This window comes from Peromyscus leucopus, chromosome 4 (genome assembly GCF_004664715.2).
Source record: "Peromyscus leucopus breed LL Stock chromosome 4, UCI_PerLeu_2.1, whole genome shotgun sequence".
NCBI lineage: Eukaryota > Metazoa > Chordata > Mammalia > Rodentia > Cricetidae > Peromyscus > Peromyscus leucopus.
The window spans coordinates 107373465-107399070 of record NC_051066.1 but is presented as its reverse complement, the minus strand read 5'-3'; the positions used below and the strand labels follow the sequence as shown (position 1 = coordinate 107399070).

Sequence of the window (25606 nt, the reverse complement as noted above, 5' to 3'; positions counted from 1 at the left end):
GCATCTGCACTCGTGTGCACAAACCCACATGCACAGACACACACATACCTATACATAACTAGAAATAATAAAAAATATTTTAAAAACCAACATAAAAAAGAAAGAAAGCTGGCTGAGTAAGACATAAGGAGCTTCTGCCTAAGTTCCTGACTCTAGGTTTCTGTCTTGAGTTCTTGTCCTGACTTCCCTCAGTGATGGAGTGGGACCTTAGAATTGTAAGACGAAATAAACTCTTTCCTCCTGGACTTACTTTTGGTTATGGTCTTTTAGCACAGCAAAAGAAACCCTACCTAAGACAAAATAAAACAATTTTTTTTTCTATGAGTTCGAGGCCAGTCTGGTCTACAGAGCAAGTTCTAGGACAGGCAAGGTTACCCTTGTCTCAAAACCTTGTCTTGAAAAACCAAAATAAGAATAAGGAAACTGGGGAGTGAGCCCACCTCTCTTTTTCTCAGGCTGCCGGGAAGATGGCAGACATTCAGACAGAACGTGCTTACCAAAAGCAGCCCACAATCTTTCAAAACAAGAAGCGTGTCCTACTTGGAGAAACTGGCAAGGAAAAACTTCCTTGGGCTACAAAAACATCAGTCTAGGCTTCAAGACGCCCAAGGAGGCCGTTGAGGGCACCTACATGGACAAGAAATGCCCCTTCACTGGTAAGGTCTCCATCCAAGGTCGGATCCTTTCTGGTGAGTGACCAAGATGAGGATGCAGAGGACCATTGTCATCCACAGGGACTACCTCCATTACATCCGGAAGTACAATCGCTTTGAGAACGCCACAAGAACAAGTCTGTGCACCTGTCCCCCTGTTTCAGGGATGTACAGATCGACGACATTGTCACTGTGGGAGAGTGCAGGCCCCTGAGCAAGACAGTGCACTTCAATGTGCTCAAGGTCACCAAGCTGCTGGCACCAAGAAGCAGTTCCAGAAGTTCTAAGGAGACTTTGGACAACTCCCCAAAACAAATAAAGTGGTTTTCTAGCGCACACACACAACTCACACACACACACACACACACACACACACACACACACTAAATAAATAAACAAACAAACAAATTGTTTTAAAGGGACTAGCAATAAAGAAGCTAAGAATTCATTGAAGAAAACTGACTGCCCTGGGCTATATGGCAACGAAGGGATCCACCAAGCTATCTTAGGATGCAGATGACAGCCCAGCCTGCCACACCCTCTAAGATTCAGGAATTTGTCTTTGAGTAGAATATTCTAATCCCATAAAGAACACAAGAGTGCAAAGAGGAAGAGGTTCCAGACTTTGCCCCCCAGGTTGAAACCCCATTGCAAGCAGCATTTGGCCAGAGTGGACATTCATAAGTACAGGTAAACAAGTTTTAGCAGTAATAATGGCAGAATTGCTGCACGTGAGTGGCCATGGACTAACGATTCTAAAACCTTCGTTGTAACAGTAAGTCATGGAAGATATTTGAGTTGGAGGATATGTGGTTTGAATGAGAATGGCCCATAGGCGCTTATGTCCTAATACTTGGTCTCTAGTTGGTGGAACTGTTTGGGAAGGATTAGGAGGTGTGGTCTTGGAGGAGGTGTATCCCAGGAGTGGGCTTTAAGGTTTCAAAAGACTCCTGCACTCCCAGTGTGCTCTCTGCTTCCTGCTTGCAGTGTTTGAGGTGTGAGCTCTCAACAGTTCATGCTGCCATGCCGTCTCTCCATCATCCTGGATTCTGACCCTTTGAAACTGTAAGCTCAATTACACACTTTTCCCATTGATAGGAGCTCAACTGCACAATCTGACTTAATTGGCTAATGGGCACAAAGGGGAAAGGGGAGGTTCAGGAAATACAGACCCTTGTTGAGCTGTTGGGTAATAACTTCAGTTCACGAGAACAGCTTAGCCCCAGACTGACAGACAGTCTTGTTCCACCTACAGAAACAATATGCCCAGGTATCGAAAACAACCCACCCTGCTCCCAGTCAAACCACAAACATAGATGTAACTTCCTCCTGATACACACACACACACTCATGTGTATGCATGTCCATCAGATCCTCTAAACGCACTCAGCCTTCATCCTGTGGAAAGGTTGGGGTCTTACACTGTTAAAATAACGCAGTCTCAGCCTGTTAAGATCCAGTCTATCTGCTTCTCCGCCTCACTTTTCTTACACTAATTACTTTTGATAGAGAAAAAAAAACCTTTTTCATATTGGGGATCAAACATAGGGATAGATAAGCATTCTACCAATTGTGTAAAACTTCTGGGGAAACACAGTGCATATCTACTCACCCCTGTTAGGAAAACCCTTGGGAGACCCAAGTCCAACTTAGTGAAGCAGTGAGTTTTTATTGAACTCACTCACAGGAACATGGATAGAATGACTAACAACAGAGCAGAGATGGCTGAAGTGCAGCAGCAGCAGCAGCATTGGAAGCCCACCTCAACGCTGATGAAGCTGCATCCCTGGAGTACACACGTGCAGAAGAAGAGTTTCATCGTCTCCTCCTGGCTGCTCAGACGGCCCTGGCACTTTTCACTGCTTCCATAAGTTTGGGGCTGAGCCCGACAGAACCTTGTCAATTTCAGCTTTCCCAGACAAGCAAAGTTTGTTTGCTTCCCGAATCTCATGAAATTTCCCCTTCTTCCAAGAGGAAGTGGTTCAGTTCTAGAGAAACTGCCGTACAACACTAAGTTACATCAACAGCCAGCCAGGTTTGCTGTTTTGCTGTGTTATGGTTTTTGGTTGGTTTGTTTTTTGTTTGTTTGTTTGCTGGTGGGGGTTGTTATTTATTATAACTAAAAAAAAAAGCCCAAAACAGGTCAAGGCAGGAAAATTGCTGCAGGTTCAAGGTTAGCCTGTGATACATAATGAGTTCCAGGCCAGCCTTAGCTACAGAGTGAGACCCAGCTGAAAAAGAAGGGTTAGGGAGGGATGTTAGATTTCTCAGACAGCTTAAAGAGATGAAAGGCAGAGAAACAGAGGTATCTGACCTTCAACAGATAGGCAGGATGCAAAATCTGTTGGAGGAAAAAGATGACTTGATCCTTATGGGGGTGTGTGGTGATGACTGCAGTACTTAGCCTTCCAGAGTTGCTTGCCCAAGGCAGGACAAACATTCTCAGCAGATAACCAAGCAAGGTTCAGCAAGATTTTAATGAGGAAACACTCCACCATTTCAAACCCTAAAGGGGTGGAGAGCATAGATTCTTTCTTAGCTATTTCCTGCTGAGGAGGGCTGTGGTCAGAGGGGGTTATTTCCAGGTTGTTGTAGAGGAGGTCCTCTGTCAGTTAGCAGGAGGAGAGTTTGGGGAAATCTTTACAGGGCTGTAAGCAGATGATTTGGTTAGAGTGAACTGAAAGCTAGTTCAGGAAGTTGGGGAGAGGGGGAGGAGTAGAAGCGAGAGGTAGAGAGAGCCCATGAAAGGAAGTATTTCTAGAATTGATTCAGGGCGACAGTGACTAGTCCCATTGCCAAGAGTGCTGCACCAAAGTGAGCCCGCAGAGCATCAGGAGCTACAGAGCATTGAAGGGAGGGAAGGGAAGAAAACAGGGGACTGATGTAAAGAATTGTAGCTGGCCTGGGATGCAAGGGATGCAGGGCTATTGTAACCAGAGTTTCTCCCCAGCATCCGAAAGTTCCTTTGGCAGATGAATCAGTAACAACCGGAGCAAATGGAGCTGTTGTAGGGTGAGAGCCACTGGGAGAGCCTACGTGGAACATTTTGTTTGGGTTATACCCAAAGGGGGAGTTCAGTAAGTAAACATTTAAAAGATAGGGTGAAACCTAAGTGTGGGGATAACAAGGAGGAAAGTGATCAGGGGAGGAGCCAGAGTGGAGGGCACCAAAAGTCCATCCACGGGAGGAGGCTGGGGGTTGAATTTCTGTCTGGTCCCTGTGTGATCTGGACCAGCAGGCCATTCTTCAGTGACAGGCTCCTGATGAGGAGGAGCCAGGGGATGATAAAGATAGAGAAGATAGAAGCTGAGGTCGGGAGGTCTTGCACAAACCTTTTCTTTTTTGGGGGTGGTATAGTAGTCTTTCTCTGTCCTACCTGTCAGCTCCCAAATCACAACACAGAGACTTATTATTAATTATGAAAGCTCAGCCGGTAGTTTAGGCTTGTTTTTTAACCTAGATCTTATAACTTAAATTAACCCGTTTCTATTAATCTATGTGCTACCCTGAGGCTCATTTACCTCATCTACGTACTGTCTATTATGTCTATTATGCTTTCCTGTTTTCTCTGTATCTGGCTGGTGACTCTGCCCTTCTTCCCAGCATCCTCTGTGCCTGGAAATCTTGACTAGCTATCGGTTGTTCAGCTCTTTACTAAACCAATCAGAGTGACACATCTTCACAGTGTACTAAAAGATTATTCCACAGCAGGGTGGGGTGTTTGAGACAGGGTTTCTCTGTGTAACAGCCCTGGCTGTCCTTGAACTCTCTCTATAGACCAGGCTATCCTCAAACTCAGAGATCTGCCTGCCTCTGCCTCCTGAGTACAAGACATTCACCACCATGCTTTGTTCACAAACCTTTTATACCAAGCAAGTTTATTAAGAAGTACACCAGCTGGATGTGGTGATGCACACCTTTTGATGCACACTTGGGAGGCAGAGGCAGGCAGATCTCTGTAAGTTTGAGGCCATCCTGGTCTACTTAGCCAGGGACATATAGAGAGACCCTGTTTCAAAAAAAAAAAAGAAAGAAAGAAAGAAAAGAAAAAAGAAAGAAAGAAGAAAAAAAGTACAGCATCTTCTATACTGGGGGGGGGGGGGTCGGCAAGGTCAGCAGGGAGCTAAGCCAGACAATTTTGGCAAAGAGAACACGAAATACTCAGACATAGCTGCTGCCTTAGGACTGATAACACAGCCCAGGGGGAGGATTTGTGTCTCCAGAAACCACAGCCTCAACTCTTCTAAGGCACAGGCTCCAGCGTCAGACCAGCCTTGCCAAAGCCATTCCTGGACAAGGACACAGAACTGAAGTTTCCTTTGTCCTTTCGTCGGGGTCTCTGAGAAAGTCTTGGGTTGGTCTGGCTCTGCACACCTATGTCTTTGGACCCTGTCTTAGTTGGGGGTTCTGTTGCTGTGAAGAGACACCATGACTGCAGCAACTCTTATAAAGGCAAACATTTAATTGGGGTGGCTTACAGTTTCAGAGGTTCAGTTCATTATCGTCATGATGATAAGCAAGGCAGTGTGCAGGTAGATATGGTGCTAGAGAAGGAGCTGAGAGTTCTACATCTTGATCTGCAGGCAACAGGAAGTGAACTGAGACATTGGGTGTGGCTTGAGCATGTGAGACCTCAAAGGCCACCCCTGCAGTGACACACTTCCTCCAACAAGGTCACACCTACTCAAAGTCACACCTCCTAATAGTGCCACTCCCTATGAACTTATGGGAGCCAATTACATTCAAACTACCACAGACCACCCCCATCTCAAACCAGTTAGGATTTATTTATTGGCACAGACACAGCATCATTCTTGGAGGAGGACACAGATCCCATCCTCAGTAGTCCCAGCTAGTCATGGAGTACTGCAACTGCCAACGAATCCAGCTGGTCCTGAAGGATGTTAAATCGATCTGAGATGTCTCTAAGGTTTCTCTGAGTGCTGGTGAGACAGAAAGGTTATCGGTTGCAGAGACGGCTTCAACCCAGCTGTTTTAGTTCTGAGTCTCAAAAAGCAGTGCCTGGAGTGGCCAAAAGGGTGATGAGGTGAATGGCCCGTTAGTCCCCCTTTTAGAGGTCACCCAAACTGTTTTCAGAGGTTTGGGGGCCCCGATCTCTCTTTAACTATTTCAAGCAGCAAAGAGCCTCAGAGGAGAGTCCATCCAGGGGCTATAATAAAACATAACAGATGCAAAGATCCAGAACATAAGTCAAGAGGTAATAACTGCACAGCCTTGTGGAGAACATTAAGAGACAAAGTTAATGAGGAAAAAATGTTTACAAGATTAACAGTGTATAAGGTTAAACAGCCAGTTAACATAAGGTTGCAATTGTACAACTAGCTGGACCACGTAGTATAGAAGGATGATGTAACTGTAATTAGTCATTTGTTTACATCAGACTCCTGCATAAGGAACAAGCACCTGAAAGCTTTGTAAATGAAGTCAGGTAAATCGGCGTCTAATTGACAATTTAAAAGAGAAATAGAATCCTATTGAAGCTTTTTTTTATAGGCTTGTCTAGCAAAGTTCCAAAGACACTGCGTGGATAGTCTGAGCAAGTTTCCTGGAATTAGCTTTCCTAAAGAGGAAGAACTGTAAACTAAGGTAAAGGGCGTGACAACTGAACTAGCACACAGGTCCCATACCAGCCAGGTGGTAGCCTCAGGTACAAGCTTTCCTTAATCACAGAATCCTCATATGTTAGTTTGGAGACAATGGGTGCAGAGTAATTGATATTTGCCTTTCTACTGTTTGAAGCATTTAGGATATGGGTGTGGACTCTAAGTAGCTGGAAGGAGAGCCTGCTGGCCATAGACTCATTTGCACAGGCAGGCACCTCTGACCTCAGGGAGGAGTGAAGAGCTTGAGGAAATGGGGATGTGCCATCTAGTCCAGCCTTGCAGCCCTTCTAGATGCTCATGCCCCTCTGTTTCAGAAAATGAACCTGCCAAGTGGAAACCTACTGTTTCTACTGGCTATAGAAGTTGGATCCAAATCCTGGCAGTGAGCATTCTGGGAAGCCAAGGAAGCTGGACTCAACCTGTGCAGAAATCAATACAGAGCTAGAGATGTCAGCTCCCAGCCTCCAACCAACAGCTTCTCCACCTTTTACAATCAGGACCAAGTGAAAAAGCCAAGTATGTTCCCCAGCCAGTCGTGAGGTGTCATTTCTGTATTCCCCATACCAACAGCCCCCAGGATAGGACCTTAATCTCCCTCCCCCTAACATTTCCCAGCCACTGCCTACTTTTGAGTCCCTGCCAAATACAGAGACTATCTTAGGGTTTTTATTACTATGATTAAAAAAAAAAATGAACAAAATCAACATGAGGAGGAAAGGGTTTATTTGACTTTAGAGCCTGTAGTCCATCATCCAGAGAAATCAAGGCAGGAACTCAAGCAGGGAAGGAACCTGGAGGCCTACACTGATACAAACTGATGGAAGAGTGCTGCTTACCGGCTTGCTTGCTCCCCACACCTTACTCAGCCGCTCACAGTGAGCTGGGCCCTCCTGCGTCGATTACTAGTTAAGAAAATGCACCACAGGCTAACCTGTGGAAGCATTTTCTCAGTTGAGGTTCCCTCTTCCCAAATGACTCCAGCTTGTATCAAGTTGACTTCAAACTAGCCAGCACAGTGACTGTCTCTCAAGCTCTGACTAAATGACTTCTCTGTTCTTGACCGGTCTTTACTTCCACAACAGGGAACTGAACACAAACAGGACACAGCACACAGATGAGGAAATAGACCAGCACCCAGAATGCCCTGTCCTTCCTAGGCTCACCATTCTGACTCCTACCCCCACAGGTCAATTTGCTTGTTTCTGTACTTGGTAACTGACTGCTCTTTTGTGTGTACTGACTCCTGCTCAATATCACATCTGGAAGATTCATGTACAAGTGCTATATGTACACTGCTGTGTATGGCAAATTCCTTCATATTCATTGCTAAATATTAGTGTGACCGTTAATGTTCTCATAATGGTAACAAAATACTTGTCTAAACAACTTACAGAGAGAAATTACTTACTTCAACTCAGTTTCAGAGATGTCAGTCCACAATCCTGACTCCACTGATTCCCAGACTGTGTTGAGGCAATGTGCTGGATTAGTTCATGTCAGCTTGACACAAGCTATAGTTATCAGAGAGGAGGGAGCCTAAACTGAGAAAATCGCTCCATAAGATCAGGCTGTACGGAAGCCTATGGAGCATTTTCTTAACTGGGGATTGACAGAGCAGGCCCAGCCCATTGTGGGTTGTGCTACCCCTGGGCTGGTGGTCCTGGGTTCTATAAGAAAACAGGCTCACCAAGCATGGTGGCACACACCTTTAATCCCAGCTCTTAGAAGGCAAAGGCAGGCGGATCTCAGTGAGTTTGAGGCCAGCCTGTAGAAGTAACCATCTTATTCAATAAGAAACACAGAACCAATACAAAGAAGAAAGCCAAGAGGTCAGAGCAATAGCTAAGAGCTAAAAACCTTACCCTTCCTCTCGCGGTGGTCCTATCTCTCCGAAAGAGACCTACTTCCTGTGTGTCTGTCTTTATAAAGACTTTCTGTTCTGCTTTCTCATTGGTTGTAAACCCAACCACATGACCGCCTCGTCACTGCCTGCCCGTACAGACCTCCAGGTCTTCTGTGGTTGGTATTGAGATTAAAGGCGTATGTCTCCAATGCTGGCTGTATCCTTGAACACACAGAGATCTACCTAGCTCTGTCTCCCAAGAGCTGGGATTAAAGGCATGCACCACCACCGCCCAGCTTCTGCAATGGCTTGCTATTAGCTGTGACCCCCAGGCAACTTTATTTATTAACATACAAATCACATTTCAGTACAAATAAAATATCACCATACCAGCCTGATCTACAGAGTGAGTTCCAGGATAGCCAGAGCTACACAGAGAAATTCTGTCTCAACAACAACAAACAACCAAAAAACCAAACCAAACAAAAAAACCCCTAGACTCTCAAGAAAATAGAACAAGCCATGAAGAACAAGCCAGTAAGCAACACTCCATAATTTCTGCTTCAGCTCCTGCTTCCAGGTTCCTGCCCTGTTTTAGTTCCTGTCTTGACTTCCTTCAGTAATGAACAGTGATATGGAAATGTAAGCCAAAGAAATCCTTTCCCCTTATCTTGCTTTTGGTCATGGTGTTTCATCATAGCAAAAGTAACCCTACCTAGGACAGGCAGACTGTCTCACTGTCATGGTGGTGGGAATGCGTGGAGGAGGAGAATGTTGACCTCGTGGTGAACAGAAAGATGGTTTGGGAGGGGGACTGGAATAAGACACAGGAACCAGGGGCAGGCCCCTAGTGACTTCTTCCTCCAGCTAGGTTCCCACCAGTTGCAGACGAAGCATTCAATCCATGAGCTATTTTGTGGGGGCCACTCATCTCCAAATCATAACACCATTTTACTGTAGATGGCCATTTGAGGTTGTATCCAGTTTGGGGCTATTATGGATAATGTGCTGGTTAGAAACATTTTACACTTCTTGGAGAACACAAGTGCTTACTTCTGTCATGAGCATACCAAGGAATGGAATTTCTGGGCTGTAGATTAGGCCTAGTTTTCCAACAGGGTTACATCAACTGTCTTAGTCCACTTGTACTGTTATCAACAAGCACCTTAGACTAGACAGTGTATAAACAACAGAAATTTATTTCTGACATTATTAGAGGTTTGGAAGCCAAGATTCAGACACCAGCAAATTCAGCTTACTCTCTGCATTCCAAGATACCATACCCTCTCCCTGCTACCTTATATGGTAGCAGGGCAGAAGAGCTCCATGCTTCTTTTTTTAAAATTACAGTGTGCTTGTTATACATGTGTGCCATGTGCATGCATGCCACGGTGCATGTGTGCCATGTGCATGTGTGAAGATCAGAGGAGATGGCTCTGTTCCTCTACCATGTGAGTCCTGGGATCAAACTCAGGTCACTGGGTTTGATGGCAAGAGGCCATCTCACTGGTCTCTAAGCCTCTTTAAGAGGATGACTTCCATTCATAAGTGTGGCACCACCATGATCTAGTCATATCCCAAAGGTCCACATCCTAATACTATGACCTTGGTACTGGGTTTCAATCTATGAATTTGGGGAGAGGAACATTCATTCAGACCATAATAGCAACTTACGTTCTTCCCAAATTTATGAGTGTCAGTTGTTTTATGTTTTTCTCTTGTAAGCTCTCCCATATTTAGTTATTGTATTACTTTTCTCATTGTTATGACAAAATGTCTATGACAAAAGCAACTCAAGGATGGGTTTATTCGGGCTCACAGCCTGAGTGAGAGCATAGCCCATCATGCAGGGAAGTAAGTCACAGTGGAGAACCTCCTGGAAAGATCTTCCCGGTCACACCCAGAAGCATGCTTCCCATGCTGATTCTAAATCCAGTCAAGCTGACAATGAAGATTAATCATCACAGTATTACACATTAATCATTCGTTATTATATATTACTATTAATGTATGTTATTGTATTATTGTACATTAATCACACATTAATCATCACATTATTGTAAATTTCTTATTTTTGAGATGGGGCCTTGGCCTTGAACTTGCAGCAATTCTCATGCCTCAGCCTCCTGAGTGCCAGGATTATGAGCATGCTGCACCACCATGCCTAGCTTAGTTACTACAATTAGTAAGGGTAGAAAGCATGTCAAAATAAACTTTCCTTCTCTCTCATTGCCCTCATGCCCTAGGGACATGGGCAGGGTCTCTGTTACTTAGTGTCACCAAAACCCACCCCAATGCTCTTGACATGGTGGGTACAAAGTAAGTTTTTTTTTTTTCAATCACATGAAAGAATAATATGAAGCCAGGTGTGGTGGCCCATGCTTTTAACCTCAGCACTCCAGAGGCAAAAGCAGGCAGATCTCTGTGAGTTTGAAGTAAGTTTGGTCTACATAGTTTTAGGACAGCCAGGATTATAATAGAGAGACCCTGTCTTAAAATACCAAAACAAACAAACAAACAAACAAACAAAAAAACAACCCAGGGATGTGGGGTAATGCTCTTACACTGTAAAGATTTGTCACTCCTATTGGTTTAATAAAACGCTGATTGGCCAGTAGCCAGGCAGGAAGTGCAGGTGAGGTGACCAGACTAGGAGAAGGCTGGGGAGAGGAAAGGCAGAGACAGAGACGCCAGCCAGACACAGAGGAAGTGAGATAAGAATGCTGGACTGAGAAAAGGTACCAAGCCATGTGGCTAAACATAGATAAGGATTATGGGTCAATTTAAGTGTAAGAGCCAGTTAGTTATAAACCTGAGCAATAGGCCAAACAGTTTTAATTAATATAAGCCGCTGTGTGTTTACTTGGGACCAAGCAGCTGCAGGACACAGAAACTTATGGCTACAATGCCTGCTGGTGGTGGCACACCTTTAATCCTAGCACTCAGGAGGCAGAGGCAGGTGGATGTCTGGGAGTTCAAAGCCAACCTGGTTTACAAAGCAAGTTCCAGGATAGCCAGAGATGTTACACATAGAAATCCTGTCTCAAAAAAAAAAAAGCCAGAAACAAAAACCCCAATAATATGAAAGCTTACTTCCCTATATCACATATTATGATTCCCAGCTTGCTGAATGCATCCATTGTGTCTTCCTAACTTTACCCATTACCCCTTGAACATGGCACAAGGTTATTAACTCCTTTAATAAGTAGCCAATACCTGCCAAATCAATGAACTTCCTAAGGACTGGAATTATAGGTTCACATCTCCTACCTCATCACATCTAGCCTGAGGGTTCTGACTTTGAGACATACACAGAGATTATAGTCACATGGTCATGTCATCCCTGAGACTATATTAATTATAGACTGTTAGTTTGCTATTAGGACAGATGATAGATCTTGGCATATTGGGCAGGAATGTTGTGGTATGAAAATCTCACTTTGAATGTGGTCTTGGCTCCAGATAAGACACCAGGTCAGCTGAAGTTCACTGACATAAGAAGCATCCATATCTGGGGTTCAGGGCTCATTGTCCCCTCAGATCTTTCCTCCTTCCAACTTACAAGCCAGCTATAAATTGAGTCCCTAATAGTGTCTCTTTCATAAGGTCAATGTGAGGATTAAATGACCTAATATATGGTAAGTGTTGGGCATAGAGTCTGGAACATGAATGAGGTATAGTGTAAATGGGGGCCCTTTATCATATTGCTGCTGTTGTTAGTAGCAAGACAGTGGCTAATTATTCAGTGACTACATCTAACAGGTCCTATATCCATTGTAGCCTTGGGCTAAAGAGATACAAACAGAAAACTGAGCACAGTAGAGTATATGATTGTCCTCTATGGAAAGATACAAGTTCTGACAGACACATTAGACCAAGAACCCGCCATCTATTTTCCTTGGATGGAGGTGTCTCAGCCCTCAGCTCTATGACAGTACATCTATGGAAAATATGGACCTTAGGGCCTGAGTGATTCTGTTCCTAGGAGGTATAAGGAGTCATGTTACTTATACCTCAGTTATTCATGTTTGAATTTCTGCCTGCTAGAAAGGTTGCCAGGCCTCAAGTGGCATGATACGGCCCCTGATGTAATGGAGCACACCCATGATGGGTGTCTCTCATCTCTGACAGTCCCATAATGAGGGCATCTAGCAAGGGGAAGGAAGTGAAGGGATGGCACTGTCCTGAATTCATCACGGCCCACTGCAACTTGCTGGGCATAGGAGCAATAGAGTTCTGGGGCTTTGGGGAATTCTTCAGCAGAGAAAGAAGATGGACAGGGTTCTTTTGCAGGTTAATCTGTGCGTGGGTGCTGAGGAAGACTGGTTCCTCCAGCCAACAATGACCACCCTAAAAGAAATTGTGTTTTTTCAGGTCCATGGTATGTGTACCCAGACACCCGTGGGTACAGATGCCTGGGTTCCGGTTCATCTTGTACAGATCATGGCTGTAAGGGTCACCTGCCCCAACTCTTCCTTCTACACAGCTATGAATCCCACTGCAGCCGAAAGCAAGGCACAAACATAGGACCCCTGGCATTTGAGATGCCTCCAAGTTGAGAACAGCTGAGATGAAGGACATTAAATGCAGGCCTAGTTATCAAAGTTTGCAAAGTGCAGGGAAAGCCTTTGACACTTCCTACACTTACTTGATCTAAGAGATGCCTAGTGACCAGTTGCTGTGCTTGAACTCTCACCATCTGGGTGACACTCTGTAAGGCTACATATTGTATTATTGAGATGTCTCTTTGAGAGCTCTACATATGGTATTATTGAGATGTCTCTTTGAGAGCTCTACATATTGTATTATTGAGATGTCTCTTTCAAAGCTCTACATATGGTATTATTGAGATGTCTCTTTGAGAGCTCTACATATGGTATTATTGAGATGTCTCTTTCACTAGCATAGCCAGCATGGCACCTGGGAGAGGGTAGGGAGTCCACAGGTTGGTTAGAAACAAAAGGTGAGCTGGGCAGTGATTGTGCACGCCTTTAACCTCAGTACTCGGGAGGCAGAGGCAGGTGGATCTCTGAGTTCAAGGCCAGACTGGTCTACAGAGCAAGTTTCAGGACAGCCAAGGCTACACAGAAAAACCTTGACTCAAAAAAAAAAAAAAAAAGAAAAAAAAAAAGAAAAGAAAGAAAGAAAAAGAAAGGAAGGAAGAAAGAAAGAAAAGAAGGAAGGACAGTGATTAAAAAGTAGCACAGACAACGGGGACAAATTACATCTAGATTCATGGCACAGGTTGAAGTGCACCTTGACGTTCACAAAGTATAGGTCATTAGGTCATTTTCCCTAGGGCATGCTGGGAGACTGAGAGTATCCCCCATTCCTGATGCCTCTAAGGTTTGTGTTCACAACAGAGTCCAGAGATGGAGTTGGCTCCATGCCTATCACTTATCCAGCAAAGGGCACCTTAAAAGAACCCATGAGGATACCCTCAATATGTCTCACTGTATTTCTTTTTTTCCTCACTGTATTTCTTTTCTTGTTCTGGAGACAGGGTCTCACTGTGTAGCTCTGGTAGCCTGGAACTTGCTATGTAGAGCAGGCTGGCCTTAAACTCATACAGATCTGCCTGCCTCTGCCTCCTGAGTGCTGGGATTAAAGGTGTGTGCCACCAAACCCAGCCTAAACCTCATCGTATGTCTAATGTAGATGTAACTAAACTTCCTGCTCATGGAGGAGGAAAGAACATGCTAGCACCTGTCTCTAACAGTGCAGCCAAGAGCCCCAGCACCTTTCTATGTAAGTGATAACAGGTATCCAACCCCTAAGCAGTGCAGAACTCACAAGATGTGCAGATAAACTTTTAATTTAATTATCTTGATAATATTAGAACATATTAGCACATACATATACATATTCGCCCCATCTCACAGGTGAGAAAAGTGAGGCACAGAGGTTTACATCTTGTCAGAGACCACAGGCAGACTACACAGTGCTAGAGACAGAAGCACTATGCAGGCCAAGGCTTCTTCTCAAAGCCAAAGACTGCCATTACCACCATGTACTCTGCCTCTCAAGCTCACCTTAGTTCAACCAGGCTGGGCAGGAGAGTCAGTACTTGGTAGTCATTCCCTCTGGGCTAGGCACTACGGAAATATCTATATCCTTCAGTCTCAGATGAGCCCAGTAAAAGGAAGGGCTCCTCACTGTCCACACTGGGAAAAAGACTAGAGAAGCTAAATGTCTGCTAAAGCCAGAGAAAGAGTGGAACTGAAATCCAAGGCCAGCCTGAGCTCCGCCCACTAGGTGTTCCATCATCCAGTATAGGAAACCAAAGAGAAAGGAGACCAGGAGGGAGGAAGGAAGTGAAGAGGTGGGGTAAGGAGGCTAGAACAGGGTTCCCAGAGTCTTCCTCAGGCTTGACAGCTGCTTCTGGCTTTCTTGGAGTCCACAGGGAAACTTCAGACCTTCCCTTAGGGTTGCCTGGCTGTGGAGAGGGACCAGAGACTGATGATTCAAAGCTCCCTAGAAACCAGCCACTCCACTGCTCCTAGGCTCTAGTGCCAAGGCCTTAGGCTGGGTTGCTGGTGGAAGGCACTAGATGTTATGGCAGTTTTCACCAATACACCTGTGCTCGTTTCAAGAGACCTGGGCAGGATGAGGAGCACTATCAACAGAGTATGATATCTCCTGATCTTCAGGCTTGGGCCAACAGAGATGAGGCTGGTGGGGATACCTCTTGAGGCGCACACAGCATGAGATCCTATACTGCCATGTGGGCAGGTCGGAAGTAGTGTGTAGTGGGTAGCCATTCCAGCTTGGTTCTGGAAGTTCCAACCCCCATTGAGACTCTGGCAACTGTCACGCCTACGAGGCGGGGCGAGGGGAGGCGCCTGGGGACCCGAGAGCTGGATGGGCCAGCGCTCTCGCTGGCGCTCTCTCGGTGCCGGGACGCTGACCGGTGGAGATTGACTGTGCAGAGCTCCGGAGAACACCGCTGGACTGCGTTACACCTTCCCCAGACCCTGCGACCTACCCATTACTTAATTTGTGAGTTACGCCATTAAATAAATATCCTTTTAACTACGTGGAGTGGCCAAAATAATTTCTCCAATAGTAGTGGTGGTAATTCAGTGCCCCAAAGCTAAAGACCAGAAGAGGGCATGAACTAGGATGGAAAGAATGTCTCTCCCGTTCCCCACGGTGGATGGAGCCTCGGTGCAGCTCCCACCCAGATAGCTCAATGGACCTCCCCATCTCTAAGTTCCCGACTCAGTCTCCAGCAGCCCAAGCCTAGAGAACATGCTTGGCAGAACTGAGCAAGTGAGTGGCACACAGCTGAGGCTTCAGGGCGCCAGGCGCCTACTACGGTACACCATCACTGCCAGGAACGCAGCCAAGAGTGCACTGGCCGCCCCAAGCCACTTGGGCCAGGGTATTGAACTGACACAAAGCTCTTCCTCTTCCTCTTCTGGGGGCTCCCGGGTGGCTAGTGGCCCAGGGCTTCCTGCCAGGAGGTTAGCACTGGGGTCCTCATTCACCTGGATCCTAAAGGACGAATACTCGTTCTCCTCTGGACCATGATTGGGTTCTGAGTTCAAGGAGCTGCTAGGGCTGATGGCAAGGTCCATAGAGCAGCCTGAGAACGGCTCGTCCAACTGGGACGCCAACACACCTGGCTTGCTCAACTCTGGCCCAGAGTGCAAGCTCTCAGGTCCGGGCAGGCTGCCTCTAGTGGTGACCGTGGCTGCTGGAAGCTTGAGGGTCTCCTGGAAACACAAGGAGAGTGTTAGAAGGGGTTCGGGTGGCAGGTGGACAAGCCAGGTTATGTGGCCAGGGCATGAACTAGCCTCCCACAACAGCTGAGACATCCGTGATACATGCACAGCCGGAAGTGACCAAGACCCTGCAGGAACCCCTCCGGGGCAGCCCTTCCCACTCACTGAGCTACTGTGTCACCGCCAGGGAGCCCTTGCTGGCGTGTGACCCGTCTTGTACTACCTGGGCCTGAGAGCCACAAGGCAGCCACAAGATCCCGAGGCTTGTGAACTTGGTTCCTTTAGGTGAACAGCTGTAAGACTGGGAAGTGGCTAGAGGGAGACTGGGCTGGAATAGCTGCTCCAGGCTGGACGCTTGAGACCACGGTCCAGTGAACAGGGCACATGAGCCACCATGATCCGGTCCTCACTACTTATCTACAAAATGCTACTGCTGAGCTTACTCTTGAGCTCCAAATGAGTTAATACACATGTCAGTGGGGGCGGTCCCAGGCCCTGCCCTGCTGACGGTCCATGCTTAGAAGCTCCCATGCCTATCATTCCTCCTGGAAAACAAGGGGTAAGGTCTGGATGAGGCTGATTCCCTGTCCCAGGACCTTGAAGAACCAGACCAGAGACAGCACAGAGGAGACCAAAAGGGTCTGAGGGCAGGGCAGAGGACCAGCTTGTCTTGGCAAAGTGGACAGAGTCACTGTTAGGAGGAACAAAAACTCACCTTGGCTCGGTTGCTGCTCCTGTCGGGTGGCATTATGTTGGCAGGTGCTTTGGCCACACTAGCAGGCACTTTGGATGGCATTGTGCCAACATATGCCGAGTTGATGGGTAATTTTGATGGTGCTGTACTGGTGGGCACAGTAGAGGGCATTGCAGCAGTGGACTTAGTGCTGATGGGCAACTTGGAGGACACTTTGGAAGACATGGTAGTCACCGGCACCACTTTGGCAGAAGAAGGCACTGAGCTTGTGGTCACAGAATTGGTGGGTACTTCCCCGTCAGTGCTAAGACCGGTGGCAGCCTTGGCCTGGTCACCAGCTCCCTTTGTAAAAGCCAATCCAGTGGAAGAGGAAGACAAGGAGGTGTCAGGAGATGGAACCGATGCCATGGCCCCAGTCAAGTGGCTCATCCGCAGGGCAGTACGTGGTAGGGGCTTGAAGGAAACAGTTGGAGACACAGGTCCATGGAGTGGTGTGGGATTGGAGTCAACACCTACAGGTGAGGAGACAAAACCAGAAACAAACCCAAAGGATCACCTTACATTGAAGACTAGAGAAAGGTCCCCATGCCCTTGGTTACACTGTCCCTACCACATCCGGTTTCCCAATTTCCTATTCATGGAGAAGACTCTTGCCCTCAGCCCTTGACACAGAGCCCTAGTCTGTCCTATCACCAAAATAAAATGGTCTCTACCTTCACTCACACCCAAAAGCTTGATGCTCATAAGTTATTCTTTTTTCCTTACACCCTGAACACTTGCCTCTTCTCCGACTTCTGCCTCTTCTACCTTGTCCTGGGCATAAGCATTAGCGCCCTGAGACATTCCCCTCACTGCTGTTCCCTGCTACCTTCTAGCAGGAGCAGTCCTGAATCACGAAAAGCAGGATGGCTCAACAGAACCACTAACACAGTCAATCGAACCACAGGCATACGCCCCGAGGAATAAGGACCTCGTAGTCCCAGAAAGGGAGCTTGATCTGGAAAAACCAGAAATAGGTGGTAACAGTACATAAGGGTGACGACATCAGACTCTTCACAGACCTCTCAGGATACACATGCCAAGGCTGACAAACATCAAAAGTGATGTCTGATGTCTCCCCCTAAACCTAATAGAAAAATCTCCTGGTACCTGTGATCACAACATGCTACAAAGGAAGTGTCCTTTACCCTCATGGTTCTCAGCAGTATTTCCTGATAAATGTCTTGTGACAAGCTGCCATGACAGAGCACAAACAGTGACTGAGGGATGTTTGGGGATGGAAGAAGTCAGGAGCACTAAGATGATTTCCCCGAACCTTTAACTGTTCACACAGCAATTCTAGGGCCCTGAGGGCTGACGAGGCACCAGCGACAAACAGAACAGAGTTAGGAAAGTAGAGGTGAGCCACTGCTGTCTGGAAAGCCAGGGTGGATAGAGTATATACTGAGGAGGAGCACCGGGTTCTGACCCCTGACTGACTCATCTGGAGTTGAAACACTTCAGTGATTTACTGATGTCTTGGTTACTTTTCGACTGCTGTGACAACATCATGACCAAGACAACTTATAAAAGAAATCACTTAATTTGGGGCTCACGGTTCCAGGGGTTAGGTTAGAGTCCATGACCATCACGGTGTGGAGCATGGCAGCAGGCAGGCAAGCGTGGCATTGGAGCAGTAGCTGAGAGGTTACATCTGATCCACAAACAGGAGGCAGGAGAGAGAGAGAGAGAGAGAGAGAGAGAGAGAGAGAGAGAGAGAGAGAGAGAGAGAGAGAGAGAGAGAAAGCGCTAACTAGTGGGGATGGCACAGGCTTGTGAAACCTCCAAGCCCACCTCTTGGCCACACCTCCTAGTTCCTTCCACCGGTTCACCAACTAGGGACTAAGTTTACATGTGTTTGAACCTCCAGAAGTCATTCAGCCACCACAGCTGGGAACTAGAGATCTTGTGCAGAGTAGTGTTTAAGAGCTTCCTTGCCGGGCGTGGTGGCGCACGCCTTTAGTCCCAGCACTCGGGAGGCAGAGGCAGGCGGATCTCTGTGAGTTCGAGGCCAGCCTGGTCTACCCAGCAAGATCCAGGACAGGCACCAAAACTACACAGAGAAACCCTGTCTCCAAAAAGAAAAAAGAGAAAAAGAGCTCCTTCATCAGCTAGTCCTATGCTATCCTTCCCTTCTTCAGGCCCTGGACAATTGCTACCAGGTCCTTTTACCTGAGTGCAGAAACAGCCCTCACTCTCTCTCTTATGCAGGAACGTAAGGCAACACACACCTACACAGCAATCACACTTTCCAATGTGATTTTCCCAGTTTCTCCATTCTCAGAATCTGGGCCGGCCTTATAATTTCTTTTGACCACAGATTAAAGCAGGAGCAATAAGACCAGTTTTGAGCCTATGCCTCACAGCCCTGCCTCTCTTTTACCCAGAGCCTTGCCCAGATGCCACGAGTTGGGTTTGTGTGCTAGAGGATGAGAGAATGAAGAGGCACCAGCCAATGGATAGGAGCAGAATAAATGTATATGTCAGGGGATACACGAGAGGATATCAAGACAGAAGACCTACCCAGCTGAGCATGTGCTAATAAATGATGGCAATTTAAGCTGCTGCTACTCCACTTACACACACAGACACAATCACACACACACACACTGAAGTGAATACCCTTTATTCCTATCCTGCATCCTGTCCAAGGAAGGCCCAGTGGTACCTGTAACCCTAACCTTCACTTGGAAGGCCTAAGAGACCCTGTCATAGCACATTCCATGCATACTTGCTGTAGAGGGCCACTCCGTTCCGGTTCTTGACCATGATGCTCTCTGGTGGGCTGAGAGCTGACAGCCTGCAGGTTAGGTGAGGGCATCAAAGAGCCGCCAGGCGTCCTCGGGATGGCCCCAAAGCTGGCCTGTGGGGCTTGCTCTGAATTCTGCAATAGAGGAAATGGTAATAAAGCCTTTGCTTCTCCCAAGAGCTGACAAAGAGCAGCAGATATTTATGGGCATCTCCTTCCGGCCTCAGCTCCTATTTCCAGGATCCTGGGAACCTTGCCTTGCTTCTGGCCATAGATAATGTTCACATACGGGGGTGGGGGGGTGGGGGGGGGAAGCTCATCAACAATATGCCTGTCTATTTTAAGTCGTGAGTCCCTAGAATCTATTTGGTTTTGTTGTTGTTGTTACTGTTTTTGTTTTGTTTTGAGATAGTCTTATGTATCTCACTCTAGCCTTGAACTCACTATGCAGGTAAGGATCTGCCTGCCTCTACTTCCTGAGTGTTAGGCTTACAGTCGTGTGTCGTCATGCCCAGTTTATATGGTATTAGAAATTGAACTCAGGGTTGTATTTATGTTAGACAAGAACTCTACCAACTGAGAGCTACATCCCAGCCTTCCAGGATGACCTCAAGTGCTTTAAAAAAAAAAAACAAAAAACCATGCCCTGCCCAAGTTCCCTATCCATGTGCCTGTGTCTGGCTCTATAACCACTGCATATAGCTCTTTCCAGCAGTTTCTGCACAGACTCCATGGCTTCAGACCCACAGTCTCTTCTATCCCATGGCTGACTCACTTCATCTCAGTAGAACTCGTTATCTTTCTCCCATACCTGACTTTACTGTTGACAATTAAGAGCCCTGTCACCATCCACCCCTGATTTTCTAAGCTTTCATCACCTCCCTCATATTCCAATCTGGTTACCCTCCAGTCTTTAACCCAGCTCAACATGTCACATGACCATTACAAAGACCTCAAAACCATGGCCTCCTAGGGAGCTGATGACAGAGTGCTGGGGTGGCCACAGGCCTGGCCAGCAGTCAGGTAGCTAGTGAGGGAACCCCAATAGTCTTAGCAGAGAGGCACGATTTTCAAGAGGTAGGAAGGGGCTTCTGGAAGGCTGGGTGGGCAGAAGTGGGCAGGCGGGCAGCACACAAAAGCAGGGACCTGAAGTAGACTGTGAGAACCTACCTCTCCTGGGGACTTGGGTGGCTGGGTGTCCTGGACAGGCCTGGGGTAGCCTGTTTGCCCTTGGTAGTCACTGTCAGAGATGCTGTGGCCTGGAGCACACGCAGAAGGTCCTGAAGTTGTAGGAGGAATTGCTGGGGACTCCACTGGGGCCAGGGAGCGGAGTGAAGTCCCTAGAGAACAAAGATATGGCGATGTCCAGAAAGAGTCAGAAGTGTCCTGGTACTAGAAGAGGCCCGGAAGCTTTGGGATGTCTAGTCTCCCTCAAAGAACTCCAGAAGCTGACCTGATGTGGGATGAGTTCTTTAGAGGATATAAGCATCACTGGGGAGGGGGCAGGAGGGAGAGGAGCTGGAGAAGACAGGAAAGGAGGCAAGGGACATGGAGGGAGGACATGAGCCCAGGCACACTGTCAGTGGTCACTCCTCTCTGTCCCAAGGCTTTCTCCTCACTGCTGTCATCCCCAACTGACCCTTGCCATGTTCCCATCTCTGACCCTGCCTCAGCCATTTCTATTTGAGAGAGCACTGTGGACTCCATGAATGAAGAGACCAACTTGGAAAGAAGGGAGGAAAAGAGAAAGAACAGCAAACATGGTGTGTTCAAGACTGCCTTGGTTTTTCTTCCTGGATCTTCTCTTCAGGCCCAACTACCGCCCCACCCCACCCCACCCCACCCCCGCCACATGACTCGGCAGGGTCATTAAGAGGAATTAAGGAGCAACTGGGCAGCTAGGTGTTGGGCTTGGAAACCTGGATGTTCTCGGAGAAACTGTGGGGAGGAAAAGAGAACTGACGAGTGGGTGAGTGATTGGGTGTAGACTCCACACTCTACACCGTAGAGAAAGGAGGCAGGGGAGAAAGCGAGGACCAAGAAGGGAGGCAAACACCAGAGCTACAAAACTGACAGCAGGTGCCTTGTGCCGGGCATAGGGGAGGCATGGAACCCCAGCTACACACTCAACAGGCATCACCCGGTGGTGTCTATCTACTGCAGCCACACATGAGGGATGTGGCCATTAACCCCACTGTGACAGACTAAGAAATTAAGGGATATGGCCAAAGGGACATAGGTAGTGAGTGGCTCAGCTGGATTAAACCCAGGTATATCCTATGACACAGCGTGATGGAGATAGAAAGTCAGGAGGTTACTACATGTAATTTAAAAAACAAAACAAAACAAAACATGTAATTAAAAAAGGAGAGCCGGGCGGTGGTGGTGCACGCCTTTAATCCCAGCACTCGGGAGGCAGAGTCAGGAGGATCTCTGTGAGTTCGAAGCCAACCTGGGCTACCAAGTGAGTTCCAGGAAAGGCACAAAGCTACACAGAGAACCCTGTCTCGAAAAAACAAAAAAAAAAAAAAGGAGAAAGGCAGGAAGCACAAGGCAAAGGAAGAGGGAGATTGCAAGCCAGAGAAACAGGCAGGGACCCAGGCAGGAGACTAGGGCAGGCTGCTCACCAGGAGGCAGGTAGCTCTGATAAACTCGAGTCACTTGCTCAGCTAGCCCAGGCAGCTCACAGATCTTCAGAGCATGGATGAAACATTGTACCCAGCCAACACGACGCTGGAGCTTATTGAAGAGTTCCCAGAGTGTGTCCTGGTTCCCTAGTTGCTTGTAGGAAGCCCGCAGCCGATCCTGGAAGACAGCACAGCCACCCTACTCAGGCCAGGTGGCCTAGCCTTTTCTCTACTCAGACGAGAGCTACTGCAAAGGAGACACTAAGAAAGCCATCAGGGGCCAGGCGGTGGTGGCGCACGCCTTTAACCCCAGCACTTGGGAGGCAGAGGCAGGCAGATCTCTGTGAGTTCCAGGCCAGCCTGGTCTACAGCGCAAGTTCCAGGACAGCCAGGACTGCTTCACAGAGAAAAACCTGTCTTGAAAAACCAAAAACCAACCAACCAAACAAACAAAAAACAAAGAGAGCCCCAAGGGCTCTCTTGAAACTCTACTTGAAACTGGGTGAGAGGCAGAACAAGGCCAGGGGGGTAGCCCAAGTATGGAGTGAGGAGGAGCGATCAAGAACAGGAAAAGGCTAGGCCATGTCTAGGTTTGCAGTCGTTGTCCCATAAGTGCTAAGATCATCCCCACTTTACAGATGGGGTGGCTGAGGTTTAGGGGAAGCAAAGCAGGAGGGCTGGGACCAGCCTTGAATCAGGCAGAGAAGAGTGAATGAGTGGGAAAGGAAGAGGCCCATCCGCAATGGGATGAAAGGGGCACAGAAGAAAAGGGAGGGGACCGAGTGGGAAGCCAGGCCCTGAGAGGACTGGGGAACTCCAGAAATACGGCAGCAGCTGCAGGGTTTCTATTCACTGGATTCCCACTTGAAAATGATCAATCAGCCTGTAGTCCCAACACTAGGGAGGCTGAGGGAGGAGGATTACGGGTTCGAAACCGGACTGGGCTATAACATAAGACCGTGTCTGAAGAAGAAAGAGAAAGGAAGGAGGAAAGAGGAAAGGGAGGGAGAGGAGAAGGAAGAAGAAAAGGAAGAGGAAAACTTGGTAGAGGACTAGGAGGAAGAGGAGAAGAAAAGAAAAACAAGGGGCAATCCATAGGAAATATTTACTGCAAACTAGATGGCAGGGTGTCCTGATGAATGCCCAATGCAAGGTGAGGCCGGTGCACTCTCTAGCCGTCCAGACCTGTACTCTAACAGTATCTGCACAGGAAACAACGGTACTCCCGAGACACCCACAAACGGGAGACCCCAACAGCACACAGGCCAAGTTGCTGGGAGCACAGAAGCCCATGCCATCTGAGAAGAACCAAAATATAAACCCCTGCTCTAGCTGGTGAGTGCGGGAGCCCACAGTAAGTCCTGGTGTGGCAAGACACTGGTGAAGTCCTCAGAACGGACACTCCGGACTCTATCCCAAGATAAGGTGCGATCAGAGAATGAATCAAAACAAGATCCAAAGACAAGCAAAGAGAAGGTTCTGAAACACAGGGAGCCAGAGCCTGGAAACTGCTGATCTGGTGCCATGTTCTTGAGTGCAACATAGAAAACGAAGGGAGATGAACGAGGTTAGAAAAGCCACTGTGAATACGCTTGATCTTAAAGTCAGAAAACGAGGGCAGGCAGCAGCCTCAGAGGCCCGGGCCTGGGAGAAGGGCTGGGACAGGCTGACCGTGGACGGCACAGCCCTGCCCCCAATGCTCTGGCCCAGCTGTGGCGTCCCTGGCTCACCTGGTCACTGGCTGTGAGGCAGGGCAGGTAAGGCAGGATCTCCAGAACGTCAAGACAGCAAAACTTGCTGTGGTTGTCGCGGATATACTTATAGGTCTTGTCCTCAGCAAATGTCATGGCTGCTCAGCTTCTGGAGTAGACTCCGGGCCTAGGAAGGGTGGGATGGGCTGAGAGAGATGGACTAGAAGAAAGATCACACAGGGCAATTCTTTCTCAGCTTTTAGAACCTTTGCCTTTTCAACTTTCACTTCTTTCTTTTTTTTTTAAAGATTTCTTTGGTTAATTTTAAAAATTATGTGTATGTGCGTGGGTCTGAGTGTGGGTATGTGCATTGGGGAAGGTGCCTGGGGAGACCAGCAGAGGGCACTGGAACCCCTGGAGCTGGGATTTGAACTCTGGTCCTCTGAACAGCAGTGCACTGTCCTAACTGCCGAGCCACCTCTCCAGGCCTAATCTTTCATTTCTTCAAACAGCCTGGGTTATTACTGACTGGATCCAGAGGCTCTCAAAAGATTTCCTTAAAAGTGAATTGATGAGCAGAGAGCCATTCATCTAGGCCCCGCTTCTGCCTTTTGGGTTGAATCACTGTCTAAGGGTATCACTTGTGCCATTAGCTGCTAAGACTGTGGGAGGTACTGGATCCCCTCTGTCTCTAAGGAGGGACAGTACAAGAGTCACCTATAAATGCTGCTTCTTTTTGGGCATACTGAAAACAAGCAAAAGGAGCTGTCCAATATGATGACAGGATAATTTACTGTAAAGATGGAGAAAATGCAGCACCAAGAAATTGGGGGGTCTCGCTAGCTACCTGAAGACCAAACAACGAATGGCTCTCAGATCCGATTGTTTCTGGATCATGATGCAGGCCCACCAGTTTGCCATATACACATGAGTGAGAAAACTGAGTTCACTACGCTGACGTCACTTTATGGCTCAGGGCAAATTACCAGCCTTTCCCATAAAATGGTTTGGAGAGGGGCTGGAGAGATGGTTTAGTGGAAAAGAGAACTTACTTGAGAGCACTGATGAAGAGATGGATTAGAACAGTGCTTCTCCACCTTCCTACCGCTACAACCCTTTCGTACAGCTCCTCGTGTTGTGGTGACCCCCAACATATTATTTTTGTTGCTACTTCATAACTGCAATTTTGCTACTTTTATGAATCGTAATGAATATCTGTGTTTTCTGACGGTCTTAGGCAACCCCCGTGAAATGGTCTTTTGGGGAACCACTGGTTTAGATGGGTTAGTGGAAAAGAGCAATTGCTGCTTTTCCAGAGGACCTGAGTTCAAGTCCCAGCACCCACATCTGGTAACTCAAAACTGCCCGTAATTCTAGTTCCAGGAGAATTTGACTCTCTCTTCTAGTCTGTACACACTTGGTATACACCCAGACAGACGTACACATAAATTTTTTAAAAATCTTTTTAAAAATGGTTCAAAGAGCTTTGCAACACAGTAGCTCAGGCATACATTTTTTTTAAATATTTATTTTTCAAATTATTTATGCATATGAGTATTTTGCCTGCTTGTATATATACACATCACTTTTGAGCTTGGTGCCCATGGAGGCCAGAAGGTGACATTATATTCCCTGGAACTGGAGTTATAGTTGTGAATGGTCATGTGGATGCTGGGAATCAAACCCAGGTCCTGTGGAAAAGCAGTCAGTGCCCTTACCACTGAGACATCTCTCCAACCAAGATTTATTTATATTTTATGTTCATGGGTGTTTTGCCTGAATGTATATCTATGCAACATGTGCCTACAGAGACACAGATGCATCAATCCCTGGATGAGTTACAAATGGTTGTGGGTATGGACTCAACCTGGATTTCTGGAAAGCAGCATGTTCTTAACTGACTTTCTCAGTTAAGCTTAAATTTTTTAAATAAGACTTTAAGTTTTATTCTTTTTATGT

At 47.2% G+C, this 25606-nt stretch overlaps 1 protein-coding gene and 1 pseudogene across 1 annotated transcript; one reads left to right on the top strand and one right to left on the bottom strand.

The window, feature by feature from the left end:
- Positions 1-395: 395 nt before the first annotated feature.
- Positions 396-999, top strand: LOC114699466 (annotated as a pseudogene).
- A 14112-nt stretch (positions 1000-15111) lies between these two features.
- Positions 15112-23962, bottom strand: Mavs (mitochondrial antiviral signaling protein). The gene is given in 10 exon segments (XM_028878601.2): positions 15112-15838; positions 16563-16745; positions 16747-16837; positions 16839-16880; positions 16882-17053; positions 19312-19323; positions 19326-19464; positions 20500-20669; positions 21957-22134; positions 23687-23962. Coding segments are annotated over 10 exon segments (1527 nt in total). The 5' UTR covers positions 23804-23962; the 3' UTR covers positions 15112-15415.
- Positions 23963-25606: the final 1644 nt, after the last annotated feature.